The 27,568-nt window shown below is 37.1% G+C and overlaps 1 protein-coding gene across 7 annotated transcripts in view; it reads left to right on the top strand.

Moving 5' to 3' along the window:
• Positions 1–27,568, top strand: part of enah (ENAH actin regulator) — a 112,096-nt gene that overhangs the window by 17,286 nt on the left and 67,242 nt on the right. For 2 of the 7 annotated variants that reach the window (XM_084090508.1, XM_084090504.1), the window contains exon 1: positions 8,447–8,701. The exons of 3 other annotated variants lie outside the window; for them this stretch is intronic. In XM_084090508.1, coding sequence (XP_083946634.1) covers positions 8,688–8,701 — 14 coding nt within the window. In that variant the 5' untranslated portion in view covers positions 8,447–8,687. Of the gene's footprint in view, positions 1–8,446; positions 8,702–17,477; positions 17,834–27,568 lie in introns of those variants that run through there. 2 more of the 7 variants (XM_084090509.1, XM_084090503.1) reach the window with 2 other exon arrangements.

The following is a 27,568-nucleotide window of genomic DNA, read 5'->3' as shown; positions in this document are numbered from 1 at the left end:
GGTATAATTTTAAAATCAATTACACACTCCATAGGGTCTGAGAACAAATTGCAAATGTGAATATGTGTTCCACTGAGGATTTTTTCCTTTCAGATGGCTTGAAAATGCTCAGGCTGCAGTCTTGCTGAAAACCCCCGAAGCGGACTCTTTGGCTGACTTGAGAGTCTGGGCTGACTTTAAGAGCCGTGCAGCGCACATCGTGATTAACTACAGCTTGCCCGTTAAAGCCATAGAGTTGTTGAATGACTGGATACATTACTTTTTTCTCTTTAAAACACCCTACAAAGAACACTTTATATAATGGCTAAACCTGAAAGTGAAGTACTCTTCATAATGCTTTTTTATGAAGATCAAATTCCACATATTACTGAATATTCATCAAATAGAGGATGAATGGATCAGTTGCATCTTTAATGTAAATGACAAAGACAAAGTCTTCATGCTGACCTTTTGTATTTTATATACTCTCATCGCTAGAGATGGATGATTGACGGTATAATGAACTTATAGCATTAAACCGAGGGAGGCAGTATGGTCTTGAGTGAATGCAGTTTGCAGTGGGTGTTAGCACATGGCCAGACTGGGGTCACATGGCCGCGGCTGGCTTCTGCATCGTAATTAAGGTCCTGCAGCCAGTTGGGATTTAATTAAGACAACTGCTGCCAGATCAGTTAGCATTATTGTCAAATGTGCCTTGGATCACACTCTATCTTGTCTTATATGATCTTTGTTGCACATGAGGGTATTTGTTCATCCTCTATTTGAGACACTTGGGTGTGCTCAGGATCCGTCAACTAGTTTTAAAGGGTCTATATTCTACACTTTAAGAGCATTTTATTTTTCCAACTGAAATCACTTATAATGTTTAAGGTTTCTTGCAGTTGCACCAGAGTTTAGTTTTACATGACCATTTCCCATCCTCTCTCTAACCATTAGAATTAAATAGGCTGTTGTACCTCAAAAATTGTTTGTTTTTTTAAAGAAGTTAATTTTTTTTTTTATTCAGCAAGGATGCACTAAATTGATCAAAAGTTTAACGTTTAGGGCTGCACGATTAATCGCAATTAACATGGAAATCGTACTTAAACCGATTTGGATTATTGCTATTATGAAATCGCAAAGGCTGCGATTATTATTATTTTTTTATGAGCAGCTTGTCAGTGAAGCATGGCTCTGTGATCAGTAGTAAATGCTGGTCCATCTGAAAGCACTGCGAGTTTGAGTTACTTATAATTTGCATTTGAAAAAGCAACACGCGTCAAACATTTATGAACCTCTTGTCCAACAAAAGACAACATTTATTAAATCAAATCGTTTCAATCTTCTGTTTATTCAGCTACAGATAGTATGAATCACAGATACCAGATATATATATCACAGATACCACAAAAATATTGAACTGTTTTCAACATCAATAATAAGAATTGTAATAAAAATCAGCATATTAGAATGATTTCTGAAGGATCATATCATATTGATCCTGAGTTTTGCCTTCTCAGGAATATAATTTTTAAATATTAAAATGGTAAACTGCTTTTTTCATTTATATCATATTTCACACTGTTACTGTTTTTACTGCATTTTTGAAAAAAACAAATGTAGCTTTGAGTATAAGAGACTTCTTGCAAAAACTTTTATTTTTTTTAAATTGCGTCAATCTTAAACTTTTAAATGGTAGTGTATGTATAAATGATCTCTGTTAGGATTGTCTAACCACAACAATCTGGCATGGTTCACATTGTCTTTCATCATTACTGAGTGAAGTTTACCTATCATGGAGGTTTTTCTTTTAAGTTTCTTTGTGGTTTTCTGCATGGTTGAAGTGTACTGTGCTGCTTTGGTGCTCAGTATCAGTTTGGTGCCCTCATGACTGATAAGCCTGAAAAAGTGGAAAGTATGCAGTGATTTCTTTTTTCTTTTTTCTTTTTTTTTGGTCCTCTTTGGAGTAGCCTCAGTTTACACTGATGAGCTCAACAATCCAGATCACTTAAAGTTCCAGCTTTGAGTGGAATGTGGAGACCTGCACGCATCCAGATCTCTGACTCCAGAGTTATTCTCTGTGAGTGAAAAATGGAGAGCAGGGAGGTTAAGGCAGCTTAAAGGGGATCATGACTCATCACTTGCTGATTGCCATGTTTGGTACCGTAGCGGCTCGCTCTCACCTCCATGTGGACTTGATTACCTCAGTGAAAGCGGGAGAGAAAGACTTGAACACATCTCTGGACTCGGAGGGGTATTAATGAAAACATTATTTCAGTTTGCTTCAGAGTTTATTTTTGGGGAGATGACTGCTCTGCTTTTGTTTTTGTTGTAACTTGCACGTATATTTTATATTTAGTGATTATTATTATTATTATTATTATTATTTGTTTTATAGACTTAGGGAATCCAAATGTTAAAAAAGTTATGTTCTGGCTCATCATCAAAATTACACATCATGCCATCGGCTGCTTATTCTCATTATATTGTTCATTTTAGTTATTTACACAAGTCATGTTGTTTAAAATGATTTTGGAATAGATTGCCTGTTTCTCCTAAAAGCTTGAACCATCAGTTGATGTTTACTGGTTAGCGACAACTCACGTACACAATTTAGTTCAAAATAATAGTGACGTTTTTCTGTGTCATATATGTAGTCTTTATGCTGGACGATGTGTTAAAGAAGGATAGATGATCATGACCTTGTAAATAAATTTGGATTCCTGTGTATCTTTTTGTGTCAGATGTTTCCAACGAGGAAATGTAATTCTGGAGATTCTTTTTATGTTCAGTCCCAAAGAATTGACTACCCACAATCAATGCAATGTATCAGTTTTGTAATCAAAAACAGTCAATATGCTAATGTGTACTTGGTCAGTGAATATTGTGTCCTGAGTTAATTGGACAAGTATGTCCTCTAAGGCCAACCCAATAGCAGGGCCGTCACCAGAACATATAGAATCATTTTCATAGGGGGGCAAACTTTTTTATGATCTGAGAAACAGACCTTCACTAAAACAATAACAACATGTAATTATAATTACTGAAGTAGACCAAGTTCTATATTAAAACAATGCCACACCTACCACAGGTAGTCCAGCCTACAACTACACCCAAACCCATTTGCATTATGCCTATACACTTCATAAACTTGATTCACAAAAGCTCTTCAATACCACCAAAAACACAATAATAATAAAAAACAATACATACCAAATACGTCTGGGGCTTATAGTGTACCAAAGACTTTGTGAGTACTCACCATTAAGATGGTGGGTCTTCAAGTGATAGTCATTTATAAATATAATTGTTTCAAGTTCCAATTTTCTGCACATTGAATCTCTTATTTACATACAATTTGTGAGTGTGCAGAACTTAGAATCCACTCGCTGCTCAAAATGCCAGAGTTTTTGTTCAGTGCTAATTTATACACCTCATGGCCATTGTGCTAAAAAATCAACTGATATGTTTGTGATTGGCTACATTGCTCAACGCTGCAATAAAACATGTTGAAAATAGAAACCTTTGATGTTCTCCATTGCGCAAGCCCATACGCACAGGATCGTTTGCCTGATGTTTTGCCAATATGCTATTATTACAGAGTTAACTGATCCTAGACCAGCAGCTATGGCCAGCTTTTCCCTCTAAAAGCAATCAGAAGCAGTAGTAGTTAGTGGTTTGAGTGAGAAAATTATATTCTAGTCTCAAGTCCGGGTGGTATTTGTAGTATTCATAGGCTCATAATGGCAGAACTTGACTCATTAATATAGAATTAAATTGATTCTTTGCCACATGAACTTTCACAATTTTGAGTAATTGAGTTTTTTTTTCACATAGTGTGAAGCTTTTGTTGCAGTAATGCCAATTTTACCATTGTTTTGTAATGAATAATGGTTTATATCCACTAAGTTAAAAAAAAATTGTAAAAAATTGACAAATACATTTGTTTATACTGTATTTACTATACTATATTTTACTGAATACTCCAAAAATAGACATTTTTCTTGTTGCATTTCTAGCAAGAATAGATGTATGATACGTACTGTTACTCTGATGTAAAATGACGTATATCATGATATGATTTTGTCATACCTCCTCCTACCCCTACCATCTATTATTGACCCAGCTGTTAGACCTCATCTTTGTCCATGACTTTTCTCTCCTCTGTCTGAAAATTTTCAACATGATATTAAAAGATTTAGGGATTATGGTCTCAGCATCACTGAAGCACTAGATCCAGCTTGTGCCTGTTGAAATCTGCTGGTAAGCCGAGTGACAGTGCACCGAGGGTGACCTGGGTTTTTTTAGTTGACCCAGTCAGGAGCCGAGGCTTTCACAGCCTAGACGAAATGAGTGGTCTGTGCTTTGTAAGGGTGTCCTCTTTGATCCAGATATTTTTGCTTGATTCCAACCTTGGTTGCATTAGGTATCATGAACGAACTTTTTACAGCATAAATTTATGGTTCATTTCAAAATAACATTTGTTCATTGTTAAAGGGAAAGTCACCCTAAAATGAAAATTATCACTTACTCACCATCATATTGTTCCAAAACTAACTCCTTAATTCATGTTAGTTCATAATACATTAGCTTACATTAATTTATAAAACTTAAAATGTTAAGTAGTAGTATGTTAAGTATTATTATGTATTATGGATTATTTCATGATACCTAATGCGTTAACTGACGTTACCAAATTAAACCTCACTTGTAAAGCGTTTCCAAAGAAGTTATTGGATTATCTAATGCGATAGGCAAATAGCTCTGATGTAAATTTGTGGACGTGGAGAATGTGCTTTATTTTCCTTTTGAATAGTTAACTGATTCCATGTAACAGCAGCTCTCTGTGCTTCGATATAGAAAGGAAAGTGCATCTGAAAACAGTGTCTAGCTGCTACTTTGGTTGTATAGAGATCAGAATGCTGATGTCCAGAGGCTAATGTAGTATTTCCTGAGAAACTGGGTGTAGAGCTGTATAGTCAGCGCTTTGTCAACAACTAGACACAAGTTTGGCAGCTGCTACAAGAAGGCCACTGCCTGAAGTGTATGTTTCTGCTCAGCAGATCAAAATTACCCTCGATTTGTTTTCTGTCATACTGAATTGTTTATGTTCAGAAATAGTGATAGTTTTTTTCAAAGCAGCGCCAGTAAAACCCAGTGTTGTCACCTGCGGTTGGTTGATTGTCACATTATTGTGGGCATTGGTTGCACTTGGTGAGACATTTTTGGCAACATTTCGTGATCTCTGCATTTCACAGTGTGCTTTACCTTCACTTTGTTGTAGCAACACCCTGTCGCTAACAAACACTCCTTGCCACAGATGTTTTTATTTGAGAATTCAGATCAAATCCATCCAGACTACATGCTTGAATTATTGTATTGCTCCTCAGTTCCTCAATAACATGCAGGCCCTCACTGCGGTTGCTATATGGGATTCCACCCATTTACTTGCTATGTGAAACACCACAAAAACTCTCAACTGTTCCAAACCAGAGGTGGAGAAAATAATTTTGGCTGTCCTTCTGAATGTTGCGACCAAGTTCCAGATAGTCTGAGAACAGCAAAAGTTTTGTTCTCTTTTCTTTCCAATCCCCTCCAAGTCTATCGGTCCCATCTCTTCAGATGGACGGACGAGGCCAAGTCACCATAGAGACAAGTTCAACAAATGGCCAGGATTGAAAGGTTAGCTTGGAGAAAGATACAGGGTTGTCTGCATTTTAAGGGATCTATTTAATAGTGGCCCTCTGTTTGGATCCCAGCTCATTCAGATTTGCAGTTTGGTTTCAGTGGCCTGTGCGTTCTCTTTCGAGGATAGGATTTCACTGCAGAGCTCCTCACCATGGTAACTTTAGAAAAGCCTCCACGGATTGAAGGACTAACCCCTTGTCTGCCAGTTACATCACTACGACATGTACTGAAGTTGCTTGCTTGAGTGGAAATAGACCTTAAGGGTTGAGTTCAGAGTGTTTAACCTCTTGTTCCTTGCCACTTGGAATATTTGAAAGCAGAAGTGAATACTGTGCACTAAAGAACGCCGTTTAAATTTCAAATAAATTCCTGAATGTGAATTGCGATTAGCAAAATGCATAATTGCAATTTGAATGTGTTTATGATGAATTACAAATAATTCAGATTTTCATTCAAATCAATAATTCATACAATAAAAAAAAAATGCTGGGTTGTTTCAACCGATGTTTGGGTCAAATATGGACAAATCCAGTCATTGGTTTAAATTTTGAAACGGTTGAGTTTGTCCATATTTGCCCCAAACAACCCAGTATTATTTTTGTGTGTGGGTAATTCATAATAATTCAAAATAATTTTAGAAATTTATAAAACAAACAAAAAAATTAACCAGAAAAGCGATTGAAAAGAGAAAAGAGTTGAATGTGGGCTTGACAAATCTTGGTTTAAAAGATTTAAAACCTTTACATTTTTAAAGAAAGAAAGAAAAAACTTATTTCCCAGAATGCATTACTTGCAGTTTGTATTACAATAGACCTTACTCAGTGTAGCACCATATTTAATTTGTTACAGGAATGAAAACAAGGCTGTGAGGGATAGAAATACAGTCAACATACTTATTGTTCAGCTGATGAAACGTCTTTCCCAAAAAACTTTCATTTGACAAAGTTATTATTGAAAATTGTGGGTGACTAACCTGACTAAGGTCCAGTAAATTCCTCTTTCTGTCATTCCAGTTCAACTTCCTGTGAAGTGTGGACATTTCAATTCAGATTCCAAATAATATTTGAAAGGGAGCCAATTGACCGTTCGCAAAGACCCGCCTCCTTTAGTTGCTGTTGCTATGTCCGACAAGCCATGTCGCTCTCATGCCACACCATGTTCTCACGCATTGAAAAATACATTGTGGATCAAAGAGGACTCTGACAGACAGGACAGAGCAGGCTACTTTTGATATGAAGCAAAGACTCAACTTTAACATTTGGTCATTTAAAGAAAAAAATTAAATAATTTAAACAATAAATACTGTTTTGTGGCTCTTTAATGTGTCGTGACAGATCGCTGTAGAGCCTCAGTTAAAGGTCCCGTTCTTCGTGATCCCATGTTTCAAACTTTAGTTAGTGTGTAATGTTGCTGTTAGAGCATAAATAATATCTGTAAAATTATAAAGCTCAAAGTTCAATGCCAAGCGAGATATTTTATTTAACAGAAGTCGCCTACATCGAACGGCTCGTTTGGATTACATCCCTCTACTTCCTTCTTTAATGACGTCACTAGAACCGTTTTTTGACTAACCTCCGCCCACAGGAATGCTCCCTCAACCGAAATTCGTTTATGTACTTGCGCACTTCTTATAACTTACTGTGTTTACTCAGCTCTTACGGTGATTTTCTGAAGTAAAACTGACGCTTCATCTTTTGTGTGATGTACAATAAACTTTATTAATAAACTACTTTATTAATAGTTTACAATAAACTCATCGGTATATGTTTGATCATCATTCAGACAGCAGACTTGTAGGCTATTAATATATAATGGATACATACAAGCAGATGACAAATACGTTATAATAACCGTAATTAAACTACTAAACTATACCTGTTTCATCTCTATACAGCACTCTGACTCTGTAGGCATTATTGTCCGACTCGAAATGAACACCTTTACTGAGAGTTTCTGATATTATCATCATTCCGTGAGGTGATATTGTCCTGAGAGACTGAGCGCGAGCTCGTGAAGCTCCGCCCCCTGGGTCGTCCAGCAGCAGCTTATTTGCATTTAAAGGGCACACACTAAAACTGAGCCCCAAAAAATGACAATTTAAACATGCTGTAAAAAATGATCTGTTGGGTATTTTGAGCTGAAACTTCACATACACACTCTGGGGACATCAGATACTTATTTTACATCTTGTGAAAAGGGGCATAATACGGGACCTTTAAAGCTGCCCGTGAACCGATCATCTCTTCCTTCTAGTTAATTTATAGCATTAAATAAACATGAATGAACATCAGAAGTAATGTTGTTTCAACCATGGAGAGACGTCAGCACCATTTTTCAAATCCACCAACGTTAATAAATCTACTAACTCTTCTGACTGCTTTGTCGGACAAAAATGGCGGATTCGGCGGATGGCGGATTATCATTGGTCAGATCGCCTGTAAATCAAATTCCCTGCAAAGGGTGAATTGTAAACATTGGGCAGGAGCATGTTGATGTGAAATACGAATCCTGAAAGTTGACCAAGACCTATTAAAGTTGAATTCATCGTAATGCTGCATTTATTTCAAAGACTGTGGTTTGTAGCCCTCTTGTGAGCTTCATGGAAGCATAGCTTTTTAACTACCAGTCATCATTCATGCTTGTTAGACTTCTATCATCCCATCTGGGTTTGATTTTAATGGACAGTAAATGAACTGTCACTGCTCCACTGCCCCAGTTGGGAAACGAATGAGAGACGTAGGGCGAAAGAGAAAAAGTCAGTGAGCTCACGACACCCTTCAGTCAGCAGGTTTATTTTGGGGAGAGGGGACATTCTTGAGGGGACTGCCCAGCAGGACCGATTTAACCCTGAGGGAGGGGTCCTAACGGCAAAGCTTGTCCCGGCTTCGTCTCGGAGTCCCACAGACCCGTCAGGAGGCTGACAGCTTCGAGGACACCTCGGGCTCAGAGGAATCTGGAAACTTTAGAGAAGGACAGTAGTAGGCAGACTCCTTGCGGGTGGAGGATTGGAACACGCAGCGATGACACGTGACGTGTAAGTCTCCTAGAAAGTGGTCAGTTGAGGCCTGTAAGGTCTAGTGGACATGTAGAGTTTTTTTTGTAAATTAATTCTGGATATTTCTGTATCGTGAACATGTGGAAAAGTAATCATACTTGATGCCTTTCCTGATAGCTAATCTTGGTGTTCTCTGGTGTCCGAGTAAAAATAGAGACTATAAAGTGTACCCTTTGGCTTTTGCTGATTAGGTTTTAACTTGAAGTGGATTGGGGTTATTGCAACATAAAGTGAATAATAAACTCAACCACCTTATGTTAAATTTAGGATGAACGCAGTGACCAACCGAATTATTTTGAGCTTAGAGAAGGGCGTAAAGCACCAAAATAGAGAGCGCTTATCAAAGCGTGACATGGTTAGAGCTTGTACAGTAAAGACAGTATAATACTTAATCAATACATTTTAAAAATATTTTTAACATTAATTAGATATCATAAATTAACTGAATTTAGTAACATACTATATATACTGAAACTGTTTTTAGCTTCTGAATTGCGTAATTTTTATGATGTTTGTTGTTGCATTTAAAGTATAAAGTGTAACTTCACTTTATTATAATTTTTTCCCTTAAGCAGTGATGCAGTTTTGTTTTGAAATATTATTCATGTTTTGCCAAATGAAAGCCGTGTTGGTGTATCCAGGCATGTTCTATTTTTGTAGAAATTAATATAAACCTTTCTCACTAGATATTGTGAGTAATGTGTTAGTTCACAGGTATCATGAATCAATGGATTCTAATAGTCATTGTGGTTTGCTTTCTCCCCACACAGCCAGCTGGGTTTTGATGTTTTTGCTGAACTATACTCCTGTGTTAAACAATAAATTAGCAACTCACCAGCATGTGCATATATCTTTAGCAGATGGGGAATGATGTGGCTTTCTTTTTTTTTTTCTTTTTTTTTTTCAGTTTCTATGTAAATTAGCTCAGCAGTGTAGTCAGGGACAGGTTTTATGTATACAGTACAAAACAGTTTATTCAGAATCACAATATTTTGTGATTTGTAGCTTTTTTTTCTTGTCACTTTTGCCTTTTTATCACTAGGGGTACTAAGACACTATTTTCTGTAAAGCTGCTTTGAAGCAATGTGCATTGTGAAAAGCACTGTACAAATATACCTGACTTGTTTCAATATATGAGACAGTCCTCTGTCAAAGTGGTTTCTGTAAGACAAGTCTCACAGGTCTGATATTTACAAGTGTTTACAATTCCCTTGATGGTTTTGTTTGGTGTGTTGTGTAGGTGCACCTGCAGAGTAAAAAAAAAGAAAAAAAAGATTTATGAGTGTTTTTCCATCTGTTGTGATTTTCTTCTTTTACCTACAGATGAGCACCATGTGTGTCCATTTCTAAAATCTGTTAAAGTACTGACTTGTCATTTATTGATTTCAGAATTTCTAGTGGATTGTGCGTGAGAAATATATATATATAAACACACATGCTTACACTTTTTCTTCATAAATCCTGTATTTGCAAGTGGATGGGAAATCCTGCAATTATTATTTTTTAACATTTATTTTATCTGTGTGTTTGAATGTTGACATGATGTGTGCTATTTCGGGAGATTCTTTCTTGGCTTTGTGATATTATATAATGGGATTCAGCCGCATTTTTTTAATATATGCAAATGAGGGTCTAAATATAAAATCTGTTGGTTTATAATGCACTCTGTCATGACGCAGCAAGCGTCTGTCATGTACAGTCATAATAGTTTGCTGAGCTGATTGAAATGATTGCTGAATAAGTCACCTGGAAACGCCGTATGTGTTTGTTTGGGATGTTGATGCTCTGTTTGGGTCTTTGTGTCTGTGCTGCAGTAGATCATTAGCATTGCCTTGCTTGTCCTGCTTGGTCTAATCCAGTCTCTTTCTACCCCTCGGCATAGCTCTCAATTAACATCTCCAACACGTAACCTATCATTATTATTATCATAAGGTTGTAGATGTCATGAACCTTTACACAAGGTAAAACGTGTATTTGAGGCAGAACGGGTGAATATGTACAGTGCCGCATTACTTCCCTCCATTTGTTATTCTGAGGATGATGTGTGGTACTGATCTGGGGATTTTTCTGTCTGTCTGCTTCCGAGAGTGCAGAGAACACAAGAGCCCTGTGGCCTTCTGCTGTTCTTTTTGCACATTTGAAGGGCACAGTCATCTTTTTGAAGTGAAAATTTAAATTATCAGTGGAATCTTATTCAGTCTTATTCAGAACCATTTTTTTTAAATGAAAGAATGTGAGCAAAAATCGAAACCAGATTTGTTAATAACCTTAATAATTATCATCTTTAGTGTATTACGTGTTTACAAACCCAAAATAACAATAAATCAGTAATATATCTTGACTTTCTACCATGCTGGGGTGTGTTTTCCAAAGCCATGGTCGCAAGTTCTGTTGTTACCAATAGAGTTCAATGGAACTTGTGACCATAGTTACATAGCGATGCTTTTGGGAAACGTAAACCAGGTCAGTAGTGACCTCTTAACCTTTTGTAAGGTTTTGCCTGTAAGTGTTGGTATAAAGAAACTCTGCTGTCAGCACTAGTCAGAAGACTGTTTAGTCTAATGGCGGATGAGTCGTATCCTCACCACTTCAGATGATTAATGGTCTTTTTACTGCTAGGGGTAATACTGTTGTATTAAGTTCATTTGAAAATAAAGTAATAAATTAAGTCCAAAAAGTATCATGTAAAGCAATACAGTGATTCTTGATGGGTTTTAGTGTCATTTAATGCTTGATGCCTATTGTAGCATTTAGTTTTTCTTGTGACATTGAGATGGTTTGAGTTTTGTTTGGGATCCTGCTTGGAGCCAGACACTAGCAGTCAGTCAGTCTGTCTGTCTGCTGTCACATGTATTAGAATATAGCAGCATGCTGGGAGGTTGTTGCTAGGGGCAGGATAGAGCGCTTGCATATGTAAAGGTAAAGTAATTCGCATGGTTTTGCATTTCAGCTTTGAGCAGCTCAAGATTTGGATCACAATTCGAGGTGTAAAAATAAATCGATTCATAACGCATCTGCTAAAAAATAAATAAGATTTAATATTCAATTATAATTACTACATTAATACCCAAAGTATTTACATTAATTATCTTTATTATATTTTTGATTGTAAATTTTTACTCAGTCCAGATTTCCAATAAAAAAATGTATTGGCACAATATTATGAATTTTACTAAGGCTACGTTTACACGGAAACGATCTGAAGAGAAAACGCAAAAGTGATCACTTTTTATTCTGCGTTTAGACGAGCGTTATGGGGGGGAAATCTGCGTGCATACGGTGACGCAAAAGTGTGTGTAATTCAATGTAGTATGCACTCCAGGCGGCTAGGTGGCAATGTGAAGCACTGATCGGTGCCTTCACTGTCTAGCAGACTTTTGCGTTTTTACCGTTTAGACGGAAACGCGACGGTGGAGCGTTTTTAAGATTTCCACTCTGGAGGGTGGTTTCACTTTTTTGCGTTTTTAAGCCCCAAAAACGCCGTCGCCGTCTAAACGAAAGGCACATCTGATAAAATATTTTTACGTTTTCACCCGCGAGCGTTCTCGTGTAAACAGGGCCTAAAACTATTGATTTGGATCAAATCAGGCTGACCAAGTTTCAGATTTCATGGTGCATTTAGTAAGGGCTACACGATAATCATCAAATTGTTCACTTAATAGGCCTGTAGGTGGCGTATGGACTTTATTTAACCAACTATGAGAGTTTCATCAAATGGAAAATCAATACAAAAACAGTGGCTCCTACTCTTAATTCCAAATGTATTTTTTTTTACTTTCTATTGTAGCACAGAGGTTGCATAAGTGCATTTATTTACCAACCATGATCGCAAACAATATGGTCGAGATTCATGTTTGGATTTATTACAGTTCACTCGCAGATTCAGTAGCAGCAAATCGCAGATGCGGCCTCATGAAGGAACACAGGCTGGCTGTATGACGCTTTCATTTGAGCAGAATTTCACAATAGACATCAATAAATTTCAACATACTGTTTGACACTTTATATTCAACAATATTATGGATCTGACTGTACTGATGCTGTTGTATGAGAGCTGAAATGAGCTGGACGATAACATAATTTTTTGCAGAACTGCTTTATAGATGAAATTAACTAATTTAATAAATGCTTTTTACAACAGAACTGAACACTAACTGACCTCAGCTGAACAGCTGCCGAAATGCATCATTTTCCTGCTATCACTGTAAAGCTGCTTTGAAACAATCTGTTTTGTATAAAATGCTATATAAATAAAGGTGACTTGACTTGACTTGTCAGATCATAAGCGCTTTTTTGCAGCTCAGAGAGATCAGAGCGTGTGCGTATGGTTGCCTGGTTGGGGCAGATAAAGTAAAACGTATCCTTTTAAGAGAAAAGCTCTGTTTGGAGGATTTGTGCTCTTGACATCTGGCAACCCCAAGCAGGAAAGATGGAGGCTCGTTACCAATGCAAGATAATGGAAATGTCAAATGTTTTCAGGACAAATAACCACCGGGCCCATATCACAACGATTATTTGTAATTAATCGAGGGAAGCAGAACATTATCACGATTAAAATATAATTAATCATGCAGCTCTAGAATCTAGTCATTTGTCAGAGCAAATATTTACCCCAATATAGTAGGATCTAATTTATAGACATGACTGTGGGTTCTCATATTTTAAGATGAAAGGTGGCCTTTTTTTAATGGCCATATTTAGGTTAACCAATGCAGTTATATGATTAACCACGGTGACTTTCTATAGAGAACTGAAGACACTCATATAGTGACAAGTGACTTATATTCTTGTGGAATACGGGTTTAACAGAAAGGGACAACCCAGACTGGTTCTATGGTGGTGTTGTCAGTGCCTGCAGAGGCATAAAGCTCGAAACGGCGGTGCCAGGCCTCCTGTGGACATGTGGTTTATAAGCAGAGGTGTTGCATGCATCCTCCCATGCACCATGTGTTCCACCGACGCCGGCTCAAGGTTTCACACTCTCAGCCTGACCCGACTGCGCCGCCCACTCACGGGAACCTGGTGCTTCCAGGTGGCTCTCTCATCGCCTGACAAGTCTGGGATGTTGCACGCCAACTAGAGTCTACGTGAGATTCGAAAGGTCTACGTTTGCTGTTGAAGTGTTCGTAGCGTATTAGCATACTGTTCTCAGGTCCAGAGTAGCTAATTGATTCCTGCATTGTTACGCTGCTTTCAAAACGGGAGAGTCTGTGACTGTGCTTGACTTGCACATTTGCTGGAGTGCGATAACACTCAATGGTCTGAAAACAGTTGTGGCTTTTCCATTGATGAAATGGAAAAGGAGAGTGAACATTTTCTGCTTTCAGCAAGTGTTAAATCCAACCCAACAATTTGCCAAATTTGCCAGCATGGAGCTCAGGCAGTATACTCCCAATTTTTTTATTCTAGCTAGACTGTGGCCACATACACACTGTAAAGTTTCAGGAGAAACAACTGCATTTAAAAATGGCAGTGAATCCCCTAAATGAAAGCCGCATCTGACAGCACGCAAATACTGAATTGAGCTCTTTCACGTCGTCTTCTGCTTGAACGGACAATTTCACACAAAATACCGTCAAAATGACCGTCTTGGCGAGTATCCTAGTAAACATAGTCGGTTTTTTGTTAAGTGAACATAAACCGTCGAGAGATAAAACGCATGTGTACGGTATCAGTATATTGGATCCCCATGTTATACCTTAAAGTGACAGCAGCCTAATATTCCTGCTACCGTCTGTTTTTAATGTTAATCAAACAATAGACTCACTGCAAAAATATCACTTCACAGAATAACTTTAATAAGGATTCATCTATATTTAATTTATACAGTGCAGACTATGCAGTGACAGTTTTATTTGATTTTTTTTACGTTTGATTACTTTATTCAATTTCTGTACATAATCTACCTAATATGTATCTAACTACTGCTAGATCTACCTGAAAAACCGGTTTCATTTGTATCTTTGTTCTATTGTTTATTTGTGCTCTTGCTTGTAGTTTGTTCTTATTTTATTAATCTGTTTACTTTAATAGTTTTTGAAATTTATATTTTATATTTAATATTACATTTATGTAGAATTTTTTTCTTTTGCATTTGTTCTTGCATTTCATGCAAAAAGTCTTGCGAGTAAGATAAATTTACTAGCCAATGGCGACTTGAGCTTCAGTGCATCCGTAGAGGGTTGTTCATTGAGCACTCTGTTGCAGTGTTGCCATGTCTACTAATTATAAGCATTTTGGCCTTTTTGTTTGGGTTTGGCTCATAAAGCAATTAAGTTATTAAAGTGGGCAGGTGCGGGTCACAATATTTTGGTATTATTGACTATAAAGCATTTAGATTTATTTTGGTTTTATTCTGGGCTTGTTTTTGATCACTGTTTATTTTTGCAAGATCTGGCAATCAAAGCTTGTACCTCTTTTCCTGTGATTTCTTGCAATCACTCTGTATACACAGAAATTTTGTAAATGCTGTAGACACTACCTGTATTTTAGTTAATTAGGTTGTAGAATGCAGTTGTCACGAATTACTGAACTGTGTGTGGACAAAACAGTATTACGCACTAAAAGGTGAATTTAACAATCAAATGTTGTTATTATTATTAAATATTGCATTAGTGTTATATTAGCATATTGGCTGTGGTGTTGAAATAATGATGATGATAAAAATTATAATAAAATTCAATAATTAAATTATTATTATTATTATTATTATTATTATTACAGTATAATATTAGCATATTTGCTGTGGCAATTGGTTTGAAATTTCACTGGTTTTGACTATTAAAAGTTTGGTATCTTGACAGCCCGAGAGGCGCCAAAGTCGTATTGATTACTCTTGCTGTCAACCCGTCCCTGTCAGTGATTGTTGATTTGGGTGGGTCCTTGACCGGTGCTGCCCTCGTCAGCGCCTGAGTGATTAATTGCCAAGTTTACAGACTGGACGCTCGGAGCGTGACCGTGCATTATGATCAGGCGTCTGCACGTTGAACCCCACCCTCAAAAATGACAAGGCCCTTCTTTTGCACCTGACCTGTCACTCACACCCATCTGTTCCTGTGGAGACAAGCCAGACAATCGCAAACCACAGGATCTGTGCCATGCACCAAACCACATGATCCCAGAGTGCATCTGTCACATGTTTCCCTGTTTTACTGCTCATCATGCTTCATGCAATCATGCTTTCAAATACGTAAATAATTGAATTGATTTGGCTTTATTGCTCTCTTCAGCTCGGTGGCACTGTTGTAAGTATCATGTTGAGCTTTTCCCATTTGAGAACAGTAGCGCACAGCAATTTTGTGTAGATTGATTGCTCATTTTTTGGCCTCCAGCAGTTGGAGCACAGCTGAATCCAGTGTGCTGGTCAAATCTGTTTTTGAAGGTTCAGTACCTTACAAAATGTTACCTTTAAAGGGATTATATTATATTGTGCCACTGTAAATGTTTTAAACAATAGTGCATCTTTAGTATCAATGTATTGTCCTTCTCTACTGAGTGTCTAAGGCCCAGACTCTATGCAAGTATGTGAACACAGACGTTACTATCTACACAAGCATTTTTGTGTGTTGTTGCGTTACAATGGGAATCAGATCAGGGTTGTTATATTTCATATATTAGCATAAACTTTTTTTCTTCGTTCAGTTTTTTTTTAAGGTGCACTACTGTAATGGCAGGATGTAGGGTTGAACAATTAAATCTATTATTTATTAAAAATAAATCCACAATATCAATAATAAACAGAGTAATTTTTAATTTTTTTGACCTACATTAAAATGATCAGATGTGTGTTGCTAAAAACTGAAAGGTCTTTGTGACAAAATTAAACTTAACTTTAAAGTAGTAGTAGTAGTAGTGGTAGTAGTAGTAGTAGTAGCTTTTGATCTTTTGTCAAATCAACTTAGATAATGTGGTTCAGACAACATAATATTTTAAGTTTCTGTTGATTAAACCAATATCCTTCATTGTATTAACTCAATTTTTTTAAATTTCAATGAACTCAACATTAAGGCAACCAGGTAACTTTAAGTTAAACCAACAATAATTTTTACAGTCTACTACTACTACTACTACTACTACTACTACTACTACTACTAATATCTAATTTCATTAGACAGCATTTTTGATAATACATTTGTATGAAATCATAAAACAGAATTGTGAAAAAAATAAAATGGATTTTATAGTGCCTTAAATTAAATTGCTTTGCCATCAGTGATATGAATATTGTGATTTGAAATTTTTGTGATAATATCTTTGCCCATATCGCCCAGCCCTGGGCAGTTTTGAAGAGAATCTTTTATCAATTTTAAGTCAATATAGTAACTTACCTCAATACTAACACATCTGGTTTAATGACACCAACATCTAAAGGCAACTCTAGTACCCCCTTGAGTATTGTGAGCAGGCCAACGTAAGCGCTAAACACTCACATTTACGTATATGCTTAAACTATGTTTGTGACCTGAGAAATCACTTAAGGCCAAAAATAAGAGTTTCCTTCTTTTTGATGGTAAAGCTACCTCTCAATCATTAAATATTTAGGCTAGCGTTTTGCATATCATGCGTTTGAAATGATGTTTACCTCATTCTGCACAGATCACTGCATGCACATGCTGCTTCAAAACAAAGCTTGGCCAGTAAAGATAAATCACTATTGAAACCGAGCAGCACAGAATAAAGAGAGGAGGGTGGGGGTAGGAAAGACCAGAGCGAGGGAGAGAGAAAGGGAGAGAGGCAGGGCGGGAAAAAGCCTGCTCAGTTGAGCAGTATTAACACAGCGTAGCAATTTCATCTTCCCAAACGTGATCTCCTTTAACAACTGTGAGCACTCAAATGCCTGTTGCCAGGTTACCGTCCAGCACTGTGAAAAGCGGGATTGTGTACGCGAGCAGCATGGAGAAGCGCTGCTGACTTGCGCCCATCTCTAAATAATGAATCACCGATGCATTCAGAATAGAGGGAACGCGATGAATAGGCGTGTGTGATCGGGATCGAATCCGCAGCGTCGGAGCCGGGGGAAGCCATGCAGCTCCAGTCTGCAGCACAATGCAAGGTGTCCGGCTTCATACTGAATGAAAGATGCGCCCAGTCTTCGAAAATGGAAGTCCATCGGTACGTACACACACAGGCTTCATGGGTTTGTTTTCCTTTGCAACTGTTGCATCCTTAATGTAGCTCAAAGACATTGTTGAAATGCATGTTTAGGTTCACGTCGGTTTACTTTCTACTTCAGTATTGCTCTCTGGGATTATGGGTTTAATAAAGCAGTGCTCTATTGTAATTATGGAGGATGTGAGCTGCTTTAGGAAGTGTGGTGGAAAATGTTTTCAGTAAGATTACAGTTTCATTTGCTCTAATAGCTCCCTGTGGAATGGATGGGAGATGCACAAATTGGCCTATAAAACCAGTGGCAGGCTACCAACATTTGTGCACTGCAAATTCACTCATCAAACATTCATGGCTAGTTTATCCCATCGCACAAATATGGCCCTGCAGACCAAATCAAAGTTCATTTTTTGTCCACATTTTACTGACAGAGGGGTCTCAACCAAGTTAAATTGTTATCTCACTGCTAATAAGTGCTTACAATTCTTTAAGTGTTTCCCCATGTTGCCACAATGAATGGGGTGTTTTTATAAACCATGCTGCCATGACTAAGTATCACTTATGACGTTCTTAAGGGGAACCTCCATGCATGCAAACGGTTTGGTGTGAGAAGTCGCTGTGCATTCTCTGTGTGTGAATGGGCAGCTCAGTGGAGGCAAAACAGGTCGCTGTCAGCACTCACCTGCTACTTAGTTAATTGCAGTTAAAAGTAAATTGCATTGGTTTGCACAGCATACACGGTAAACATTCTGGAGGTGAGGTGTTGGTGGTAGCTTTTTCTGGAATGAGAAGATTCTTTGAAATTCTTTGTTTTGCTGATGTTTATGTTTTGCAATACTGTGCTGAGGAAAACCAGTAGTGCTAGTCCCGTTTTTTGAGTTGGGACTATCATTCTTAAGATTGTTTTTTAAAAAAATTTTTGGGTGACCACTGTATTGCTTTGTAAACATATACTCCACTTTAAATGCAAAAAAACCAACAACATGTATTTATATATAGATTATATTTTTCACATATACTTATATAAAATATTGAATATAAATATTACATGTTTATTTATATAAATGATGAATGCTTAATGTTTGTTTCGATTAACACCTTTGCTTTGGCAACAATATATATATATATATATATATATATATATATATATATATATATATATATACATACACACACACACACACACTTATTTCAGGTTTCCATGATTCTGTCAAAGGTCACATTAATTGATGTCAGCTTGAGTTCCAGTTTTAATTGGAAAGCTATTGTAAAAGTTCCTCATGATTAAAAAGAGGGAAGTAGTATCTCTTAGACTTCATAATGGCATCCGTCTGGCTTTACTACACAACCACGAACCTCTTGAATTTCCTACATGTCAAACTGTGTGGATTATACTCGACACACTGCTTAGATAAAGATGACAGATGGCAGCTGTCAAAGAGAAAATGTATTTTGGATAGACGTATTTTGCTGATGTTTTTCAGTGACCAGTCAAACAAGGAAAAAAGAAAGAAAGGCATAAATTTGTGCTGCAATAGATATTGGCATGTTGTAAATTGGGTAGAACAGATATTCTCTGAAGTGTTTTGGGCTCTAAAAAGTATTACAACCAGTTCACCAACACGTTCTCTGACTGAAAACAATCCAAACTCAAATTTTACACCATGACAAGGTTTTGTTCGACCTATTTTTAATTTTAGGAAAGTGCTTTGTGGTTTCCTTATTGTGTCTTAGAGGAAAATGTGTCTCTAAATTGAAATTAGAGATGATCATATTCTTAAAATAAATGTACCATTTCATAACATTTTTCTCACAGTCTTTATCTTTACATTGTTTAAAGTTAAATAAATATACAATATAAATATGATATACATGTTATGTTGTATATATTATATTACCATTTCATCTTATTATTCTCAGAATCTTTATCTTTATATTAATGTTTAAATTACACATTTAAATGTATAAGTGTATTATATATTATACATAACAAATATGATGTGATATGTTTTTATTAATTTAATATATTATGTTGTGTTATGTTATATTGTGTTGTTATAATTGTGTATAATATAAATAAAACATTACTGTGATGTAGGTGTAGGCCGTATACCTGTAGACACGATTAAAGCTGCATTCTGTAACTTTTTTGGGTTAAAAATTATCCAAAATAAATTTGAGCAAGTACATAACCAGCCAGTGTTCAAAACTATCTGCTTATCTTAGCTCGATTCAAAACGGTAAGCTTGTAATAGGCTAATATTTTTAATTCCAGTGGTACTGGTGGATATCCACGGGAAATTCGAGCATGTCTTTGCGTCATTACGTCACATCTGTACACAGGGGCGGTTTCTTCATTAGGGCGATTGGGCGACGCACCACCAAAGTGTGAGGGACTTTTTCAATCACATTAATAATCTCATTCAACCACAGAGTTACGCTAGCCGTCACTGTATGTTCTGCCTCTGGATATAGTCCAATCAGCGTCATGTCACGTTCTGTGGAGTACCGCCTCTTTTTGGGCGATTTCACTCTGGCTGAGAATCGCCCAGAGTGTTCCCATCATGGTTCCCATCATGGTTCCCATAGACTTACATTCAAAGATGTTTTTTTTCGAACTGCAGGCACTGCAATGCATTCTCTATGGGTTCCGGGAGGGCTCGCACTAACGTGCTTGCGTCATCATACGTATCCTTAACTTGTGCAGCGATTGGTGGGAACAAACATACACTATTAAAAATCTTTAAGATTAAGTGACAAATAATATTTGAAAACAATTTAGAATTTGAACAACAAGAAAAAATGAAACACTACTTTAATATCTTTATCAAATGTTATTAAAACAATTAAAATAAAAAAAGAGCGAGAGCGAGAGAGACTGTTAGGACATCTCGCGAGTTGAGGCCAGTTGAACTTGAACAACGTCATGGTGAACGCAGTTAATTCTATCGTCTGAATGCACTGGCTATGCTTTCCATGGAGAGGGAACTACTAATGAGAGAGTAATTGATCACTTTGCTACTTTGAAAGAGAGAAGAGCAAAATTTCAGTTTAAGTAAGCAGTGTATTAAGCGAGTAATGTGATGTAAGCAGTGTAATAATAGTGAGTAGTGTAACTAGTGAGTAATGTGCAGGGTTCGTACGGGTGCTTGAAATCCTTGAAAGTGCTTGAATTTTGATGTGTTTAAGGTTTGAAATGTGCTTAAATTTTGGATAAAATGCTTGAAAATTTAACTATTTCTTTCACAACGAATATATATCTGACGGAATAGTTCGTTTATTAAATGGAGAAATAAAATGTAGCCCTTCAGATTCAGAGCGATTTGCGCTACGCTGGCCAGAGCAAGTAACGTTAGCGTAAATAGTGAGTTATGTGATTTCAGTTGTTTCTTATTAAATTGAAATTGGAGTAAACGTTTTTGGAAATTCGCATCTTGGCTGGGCTTTGTTTGAATTGATTTTGACTTGCTGCTGAATTGTTAACACTCATAGAAACAAACAAGGAGATTTATTTATCACTTTATTTTTCATTAATATTTAAGTAGTGAAGTTGCCTTTACATGCTTAAGCTGTTAATTTATCCATTGCATGGGTGGACCTTATCCTTATCAATCATCCAAACATTTGCTCTGCGATTGAACCGTAAAGACAGTGACGATGATGTTGATTTTACCAAATCGAGTGCGAGACGCAAACCAAACCTCCATCGCAAGGACGACTCGAGCAGGACGTTTCTCTGTGACATGCTACTGAGTTTGAGGTACATTATGAGAACCAAAACGCATCTTAATACCAGGTGTAAACATGGCCTGAGGGCCGCACACATAAAGCTGCTGCTCATACAGCATGTGAGTACTGAACTTTTGAGTTTTTTTTGCCACATAATTGGGCTTGAACGGTACTTGAGTGTAAAAATGCCTGTCTTTGCAAGTATCCTTGTAAACACAGTCATTTATGTCTTAAGTGAACGTAAACGGTTGAGAAAGAAAAAGCATGTGTAACAGTATATTGGATCTGTGCATTTGCTCTTAAAGTGACAACAGCCTAATAAATCTGCCGTCTGTATCATTACTGTTAATTTAACTATAACAGTGAGAAAATCTCTCATTGCTCTTGACTGAATCACTTTTGTAACTTTAATAAGGATAAATGTATATTACACTGACTAAGCAGTGTTTCTTATACATTTTATTACTTTACACAATTTATGTAGTATTTATTTTTTTATAGTGCTTGAAGTTTTTCAGATAGGTCGGTTTCATTTGTGTCTGTTCTATTGTAGTTTAGTATTGTTGTAGTATTGTTGTAGACTATTTACTTGTCTTTGTGAGTAGGTTTTTTTTGTGATATTGAAATTGGTGATAAGAATTATACAATTTCAATAGTATAATTTTTTTTTGATAATATAAAATCCTTAATTAAAGCACAAAAAAAAACTAATTTGTGATATACGTCGTTATCATGAAATAAAATTACTTAATGCAGATTATAACCACCCCTATGATGTCCAGACAAAAAGATGAAGTCTCAGTTGATTCACTTGAGTCAATGCTACATTTGTCTGTATTTTATAAATATTTGTCACATTTTTGTTTCTGATGGTGCTGACCTTTTCTTTCTTTCAGATTTCATATAGCCCGTTTTGTGCTCATACTCAAAAATTAGTGAATTAAAACTGTATTAGCAATCTGCTCGCATTGGTTTCTGTCCTTTTTAAGTGTGTTCTTGTCCCCTTGCCAGTGGCTTAAAAGCAGACTCCTCTCACAAATAGCTGCCCATGCAGAGAATGTCACCAGGGCTGTTTATACAGTGATGATGTCTCCCATTGTCCTGCAAAGCATGGCATGAATGAATCTGCACTGGCATCTACCGAAACGGGTGTTCTGCGTGACTCATGGTTTGTGAGTGGAGTGTATTTTTAAGCCAGTTTTTGCAGTTTCTGTGGAGGAGGTGAGGTGTTGGCAGCTCAGGGACTCTCCATCTCGACTGTGGAAGGAAGCAGTCACTGTCATTAGCTGCAAAGGATCATAGTAAGGGTGAACAATGAACACCAGGCTGAGAGTATTAACGTTCATTTTTGTAATATTTTCATATAACTCGAGATGGACTCGGGGTTTGGACCAGTTTACTGTCTATTTAGCGCTGATCATTCACTCAAGGCTTGTGCTATAGAGGAAAACAAAAGGCAAGTGAAAGAAGCCTGAATGGCTCTGTACCACCCCCCACCCCCCCATACAGATTTTTTTCACAGTATTATGTAGGAGCTACACATAAAACCCACCCACGTACACAGTGTTGCTAAGGTGATGGCTTTAATTCCTCATTCTATAAAAAGACCAAAAGAGCAAAAACAGCAACGAGGGATTGTGACTTATGAGGATGTCTCTCTCGACACTAGTGTGTGATCACTACGGAGTCTGAAATCTTTTGAATTGGCATGAAGATTGTCACGGATAGTATCCTCCTCAAAATGGAGGAAATTAAATGCACAGGAAAACAGATACAAGTGCTGAATTGGTTGACATGCTGCTTCATATAGTGAGTTTGACATCCTCCTCTTCCAAACGCCTCCTATACAGTCATACAGGAAGAGCAAAATTCAGATTTCCTCACCTAGCCTGACTACTCCTCAAAAGCGTTGGCTCATGCTTGTAATTATCTCTGATTGGTCAGATGGCCCAGTCTGTTGTGGTTGGTCGACCGCTTACAGCACGTGTCCGAAATGCTCATTACCATATCTGAATTTCAGTTCCGGAGGCTTCCTAAATCCTTAGCGATTGTACACACTATAAAGACAGTAACGATGGCGTTGATTTTACCATACCAATTTGAGCATGAGTCTGATGATGAAACATTTGAAGAGATAATTATTCAACCTGAACCTGCATTAATTGACACAAAATTTTGTTAATAGTGGGTCCACAGATGATTAGCAGAACTATTTCAGTAAGACAGTAATAAGGTGAGATAGGCGGTTAGCCGGAGACCTGCACTGGGTGTACAAAATATAAAAAACACAACTACTATTTTGAACACTTGGTAGAAAATATTTACATGAATAATTAATCGTACAGAGTATGATTCAGAGGAGCAAGTTGGTCCAGATAAAGTGGGTACTGTCCATTCTTTAATGGATCATTTAGCAAATCCCGCGTTGACCTCGCCAAGATCTAAGAAGCAATCGTCAGTAAGATGACGGGAACACGGAAAAAGGTTATACTGCATTTGTATTGATGTGGTAATTTTAACCACTGACTCTTCACATCCTCACTCTTTGGAAGTATATACAAAGAGGATTTGCTTTGGCAGTGCAGAAAACAGCGTCTTCTCAACATGTACAAACCAGCTACAGTGTTCGAGGGCTGGCCAAAGTAGACGACGTTTGTGGGCAGCCAATGAAAACCATAGACTGGCATAATGCAAATTTGTTACGTATGAATGTTACGTACGAAAGACTGGAATTGCTGACGACTAGTTTCGGCAGGTCAGAATCGATTCTTTCTTTTTGGAGACAATAACTTTATTTGTCGTGCACTTTGATCTTAAACTTTGCAGACCTTCTACATTCCCAAACAGCTATATTACACACTGCATGAAAGGGAATATCTGAAAAAGCATAATGGGGCACTTGAATCAATTGTTTCAAACCTGTATGTTATTTTTTTCCATGGAACACAAAAGGAGAATTTTGAAGAATATTCATAGTTTTTCCATACCATGTTCTTAGTGGAGTGTCACTGAGGACTGCTGAAAATTCAGCTTTGCCATTAAAGGAAAAAATTGCATTTTTTATCGTTTTGTGTGTAGCGTATGTTTTATATATTCTGTTATTTATATCTTGTATATGTATGTATTTTAGTTATATCCTGTCGGGTTCATCATGATCCCATTTTGCAGACGGTGATCAGGGTTTCAGTTATTTGTCACTGTATGCTGATCTCACCTTGTGGCTGTGAGACGGTATGAATCTCACAGTGGGAGTTGGAGCCTATTTCCATCTCCCTGCTACGCCTACACCATGCCATGGACCCTCGAGCTCCCTGTGAGCAGTCAGCTCTCAGCCTGAGCCATCTCTGTTACAGGAGTATGGTTTAAAATAGCTCCTGTCTGCTCTTTCTCACGCACCTGTGGCTAGTTGAGTAGGTAAAACGCAGCAGAAGTGTTATTTTAGGAGTCCATGGCCCTCTTAAGGATTTGTAGAATCGTTCAAATGAGATATTTAGCCCTTCATGTTGCCATTGATTATTTGGTCCATTTTGCTATTAAACTTGAAGTGTGTAATTTTTTTGTTCTCAGTGTTTAAGTGCGTTCTCATATCCCAGCTTTAATATGCAGAGATAAGTAAGCACAAGTAAACCATGTGGTGGTAATATCCTTGTCCTTGAACATGATTATATTGGCTCAACCAAAGGCATGATTTTGGAGTGGGACTACCTGTTTAACTGACCAATGCAGATGAGGTGATTGGAAAATAAGGCGGAGTATCTATACAGATTTCCCCAATTGATCAATTCTGACTCGCAAATTGATTGAATTTCATTACATTTCAGATTCCATTTTGGTTCATTTGAGTTTATTTCAGTGTTTCAGATTGATTGATTGATTCAAAACTGTAACTCATCTTTTTGAACTATCTGTTAAAAGAACCAGCTCATTGGAGTCAATTGTTTCTGGAATCAGACAGTACTGGGTATTCTATCTCTTGGGTATCTCTTTTTTCATCAAAAAGAATCAGTTCATGAGAGTCCTTTGTGAATCGAACTACTTGCCAAGGCCCAAAGAGTAGGGCTATACTATAGAAGGCCTTTAATGGGCTCCTTTTGTCACAGGGCCCGGGACGTTCCAGTTATCCCCCGAACCTGATGACGACCCAGTGTTTATCTTGCTTTTCCAGCCCTTACTCAGAATTACCACCTGTCATCCATGAAAATACCCTTCTCTCTCACTGAATTGACTCGCTGACCCAAATGTGTGTGCTCTTCAATAACTTGGCAAGTATGGCTTTCAAAGAAGGCTAAATTGTATCCCTTCTTTGCTGGCTTTAGTTTCTCTTGCAACATTGTCTATGACATTTTAGAGGGCACATTTCCTAGCCATTCAATCTTGAAGATTTACCGCATGATCTCTGTCGCTGTGTCCTTCAAGATATATATTCCTTCATTGTGTGAAACACATTGTGGTTTTCTCTGTTGGTGTTGCATTAAGTTTGAGGAGTTGAGGAGCCATCACACAAGAACAGGGTTCTATTGTGATATTATGGTGGTGGTAACCTTGACTGAGACTTTGTTTAACTGTTTGTCTGTATTTCATTCCTTCTTTTTTGATATTCTTTGTGAGAGAACTCAACAATACCTCAGAAATCCCTTGGCCTCTGAGCAGGATTGCTCTGTAGATATCTGGACCTGAGGTCAGTGGTTCCACTTGACTTGTAAGGTGGTTTGAATCCCTGTGTTTGCTAGAGTCTCAGTGGATTTGTGATGTGGCTTAGAGATGGCAGCTTGTTGAGTTATAGTGTTAGACAATTTGAGCTGTGTAAACAAACTAAGTGTTAAAGTGTGAACATGTCTGAGTCGGCCTTCGTGACATGCATGATTCATATTAAACCTTCAGGGCTAGTTCATCATACATTGACACAGATATCAAGATCTATGTTTAATTCACATGTAGTGTTTTGCAACTTGTGAATTACATAGAACATTAATGCATGACTTGAAATTCCTAAATAGATGTTTTTATTTTATTTTACTTTTACATAAAAATAAAAGCAGTGACACTATAATTTCAACCAAACAGCCATTGTTGCCAGATATATGATATATAAATGTTTAATGTCATGTTTTATTTAATTAATACAACAAATATAATATTTTCTAGTCTTCAAACAACATATTATTCAACATTTACCTAGATGTATTTTTGCTAACACCTTTTAATGCATAAAAATTGCTTCTGTAAACTTTCCTGAGTGATGATGCAAGCATATTGTTGAGTCAGAGCTGATTTATTGAATTAGGTTTGTAAAACTTGTCTGATGACATAACGGCTGAATAAAAAAGTACATTAAAATAATTATTTGCCATATATAATGCCATTCTCACACATGCTGCAACAAGCATCCCTTTAACTTGTGTAGTTTATTTGTGAATGAGTGTGTTACACAGAAAGAGACAATGGAGCTGTCATTGAGGACGTTACTTTGAGCTGTGTAGAAGGTTGATGATTATTTCTCCTGATGTTGTGGGCGCTGGGTTGCATAATCAGATCTTGGTTTACCATGCTCTTCCCCAGAGCATTTTGCAGGCTTGCTCTCGCGTCACTGCAGCCTCAGCACGAAGCCCTCTGATGTCGTATTTTTTAGCTGTTGAGACGTCAAGGCGATGAAGGAATGAAAATGTTTCCTGATTGCATTGCTGCAGTGCTTTGGATGTTTTTTTTTTGTTTCGTTTTTTTTATCAGAGGGTTTTTGATCACACTTTGTCATAGTGCTTGTTTACAGCAAATGAAGTCCTTTAAGCTTTAAACAAACAGTTTTTCAGTTTCAAATGTCAAACACTTGACATGCAACAGAGATTCAGAGAATTTGCCAATTAACGTAATATAATTATTAATATAATTACCATTGTTCACTTGAGCTTGGAAGAGAGACAAATAATATAGGTTTTAATAATTTTTCAGCTTTATTTTATACTTGAAGCACTGCATACTCGCACACCACTAGTTTAGCTTATTTATATTAAACTG

This window comes from Abramis brama, assembly GCF_963993115.1.
Source record: "Abramis brama genome assembly, chromosome: 18".
Classification (NCBI taxonomy): domain Eukaryota; kingdom Metazoa; phylum Chordata; class Actinopteri; order Cypriniformes; family Leuciscidae; genus Abramis; species Abramis brama.
The sequence above is the reverse complement of the archived record's forward strand: the minus strand, read 5'-3'. Positions and strand labels throughout refer to the sequence as shown.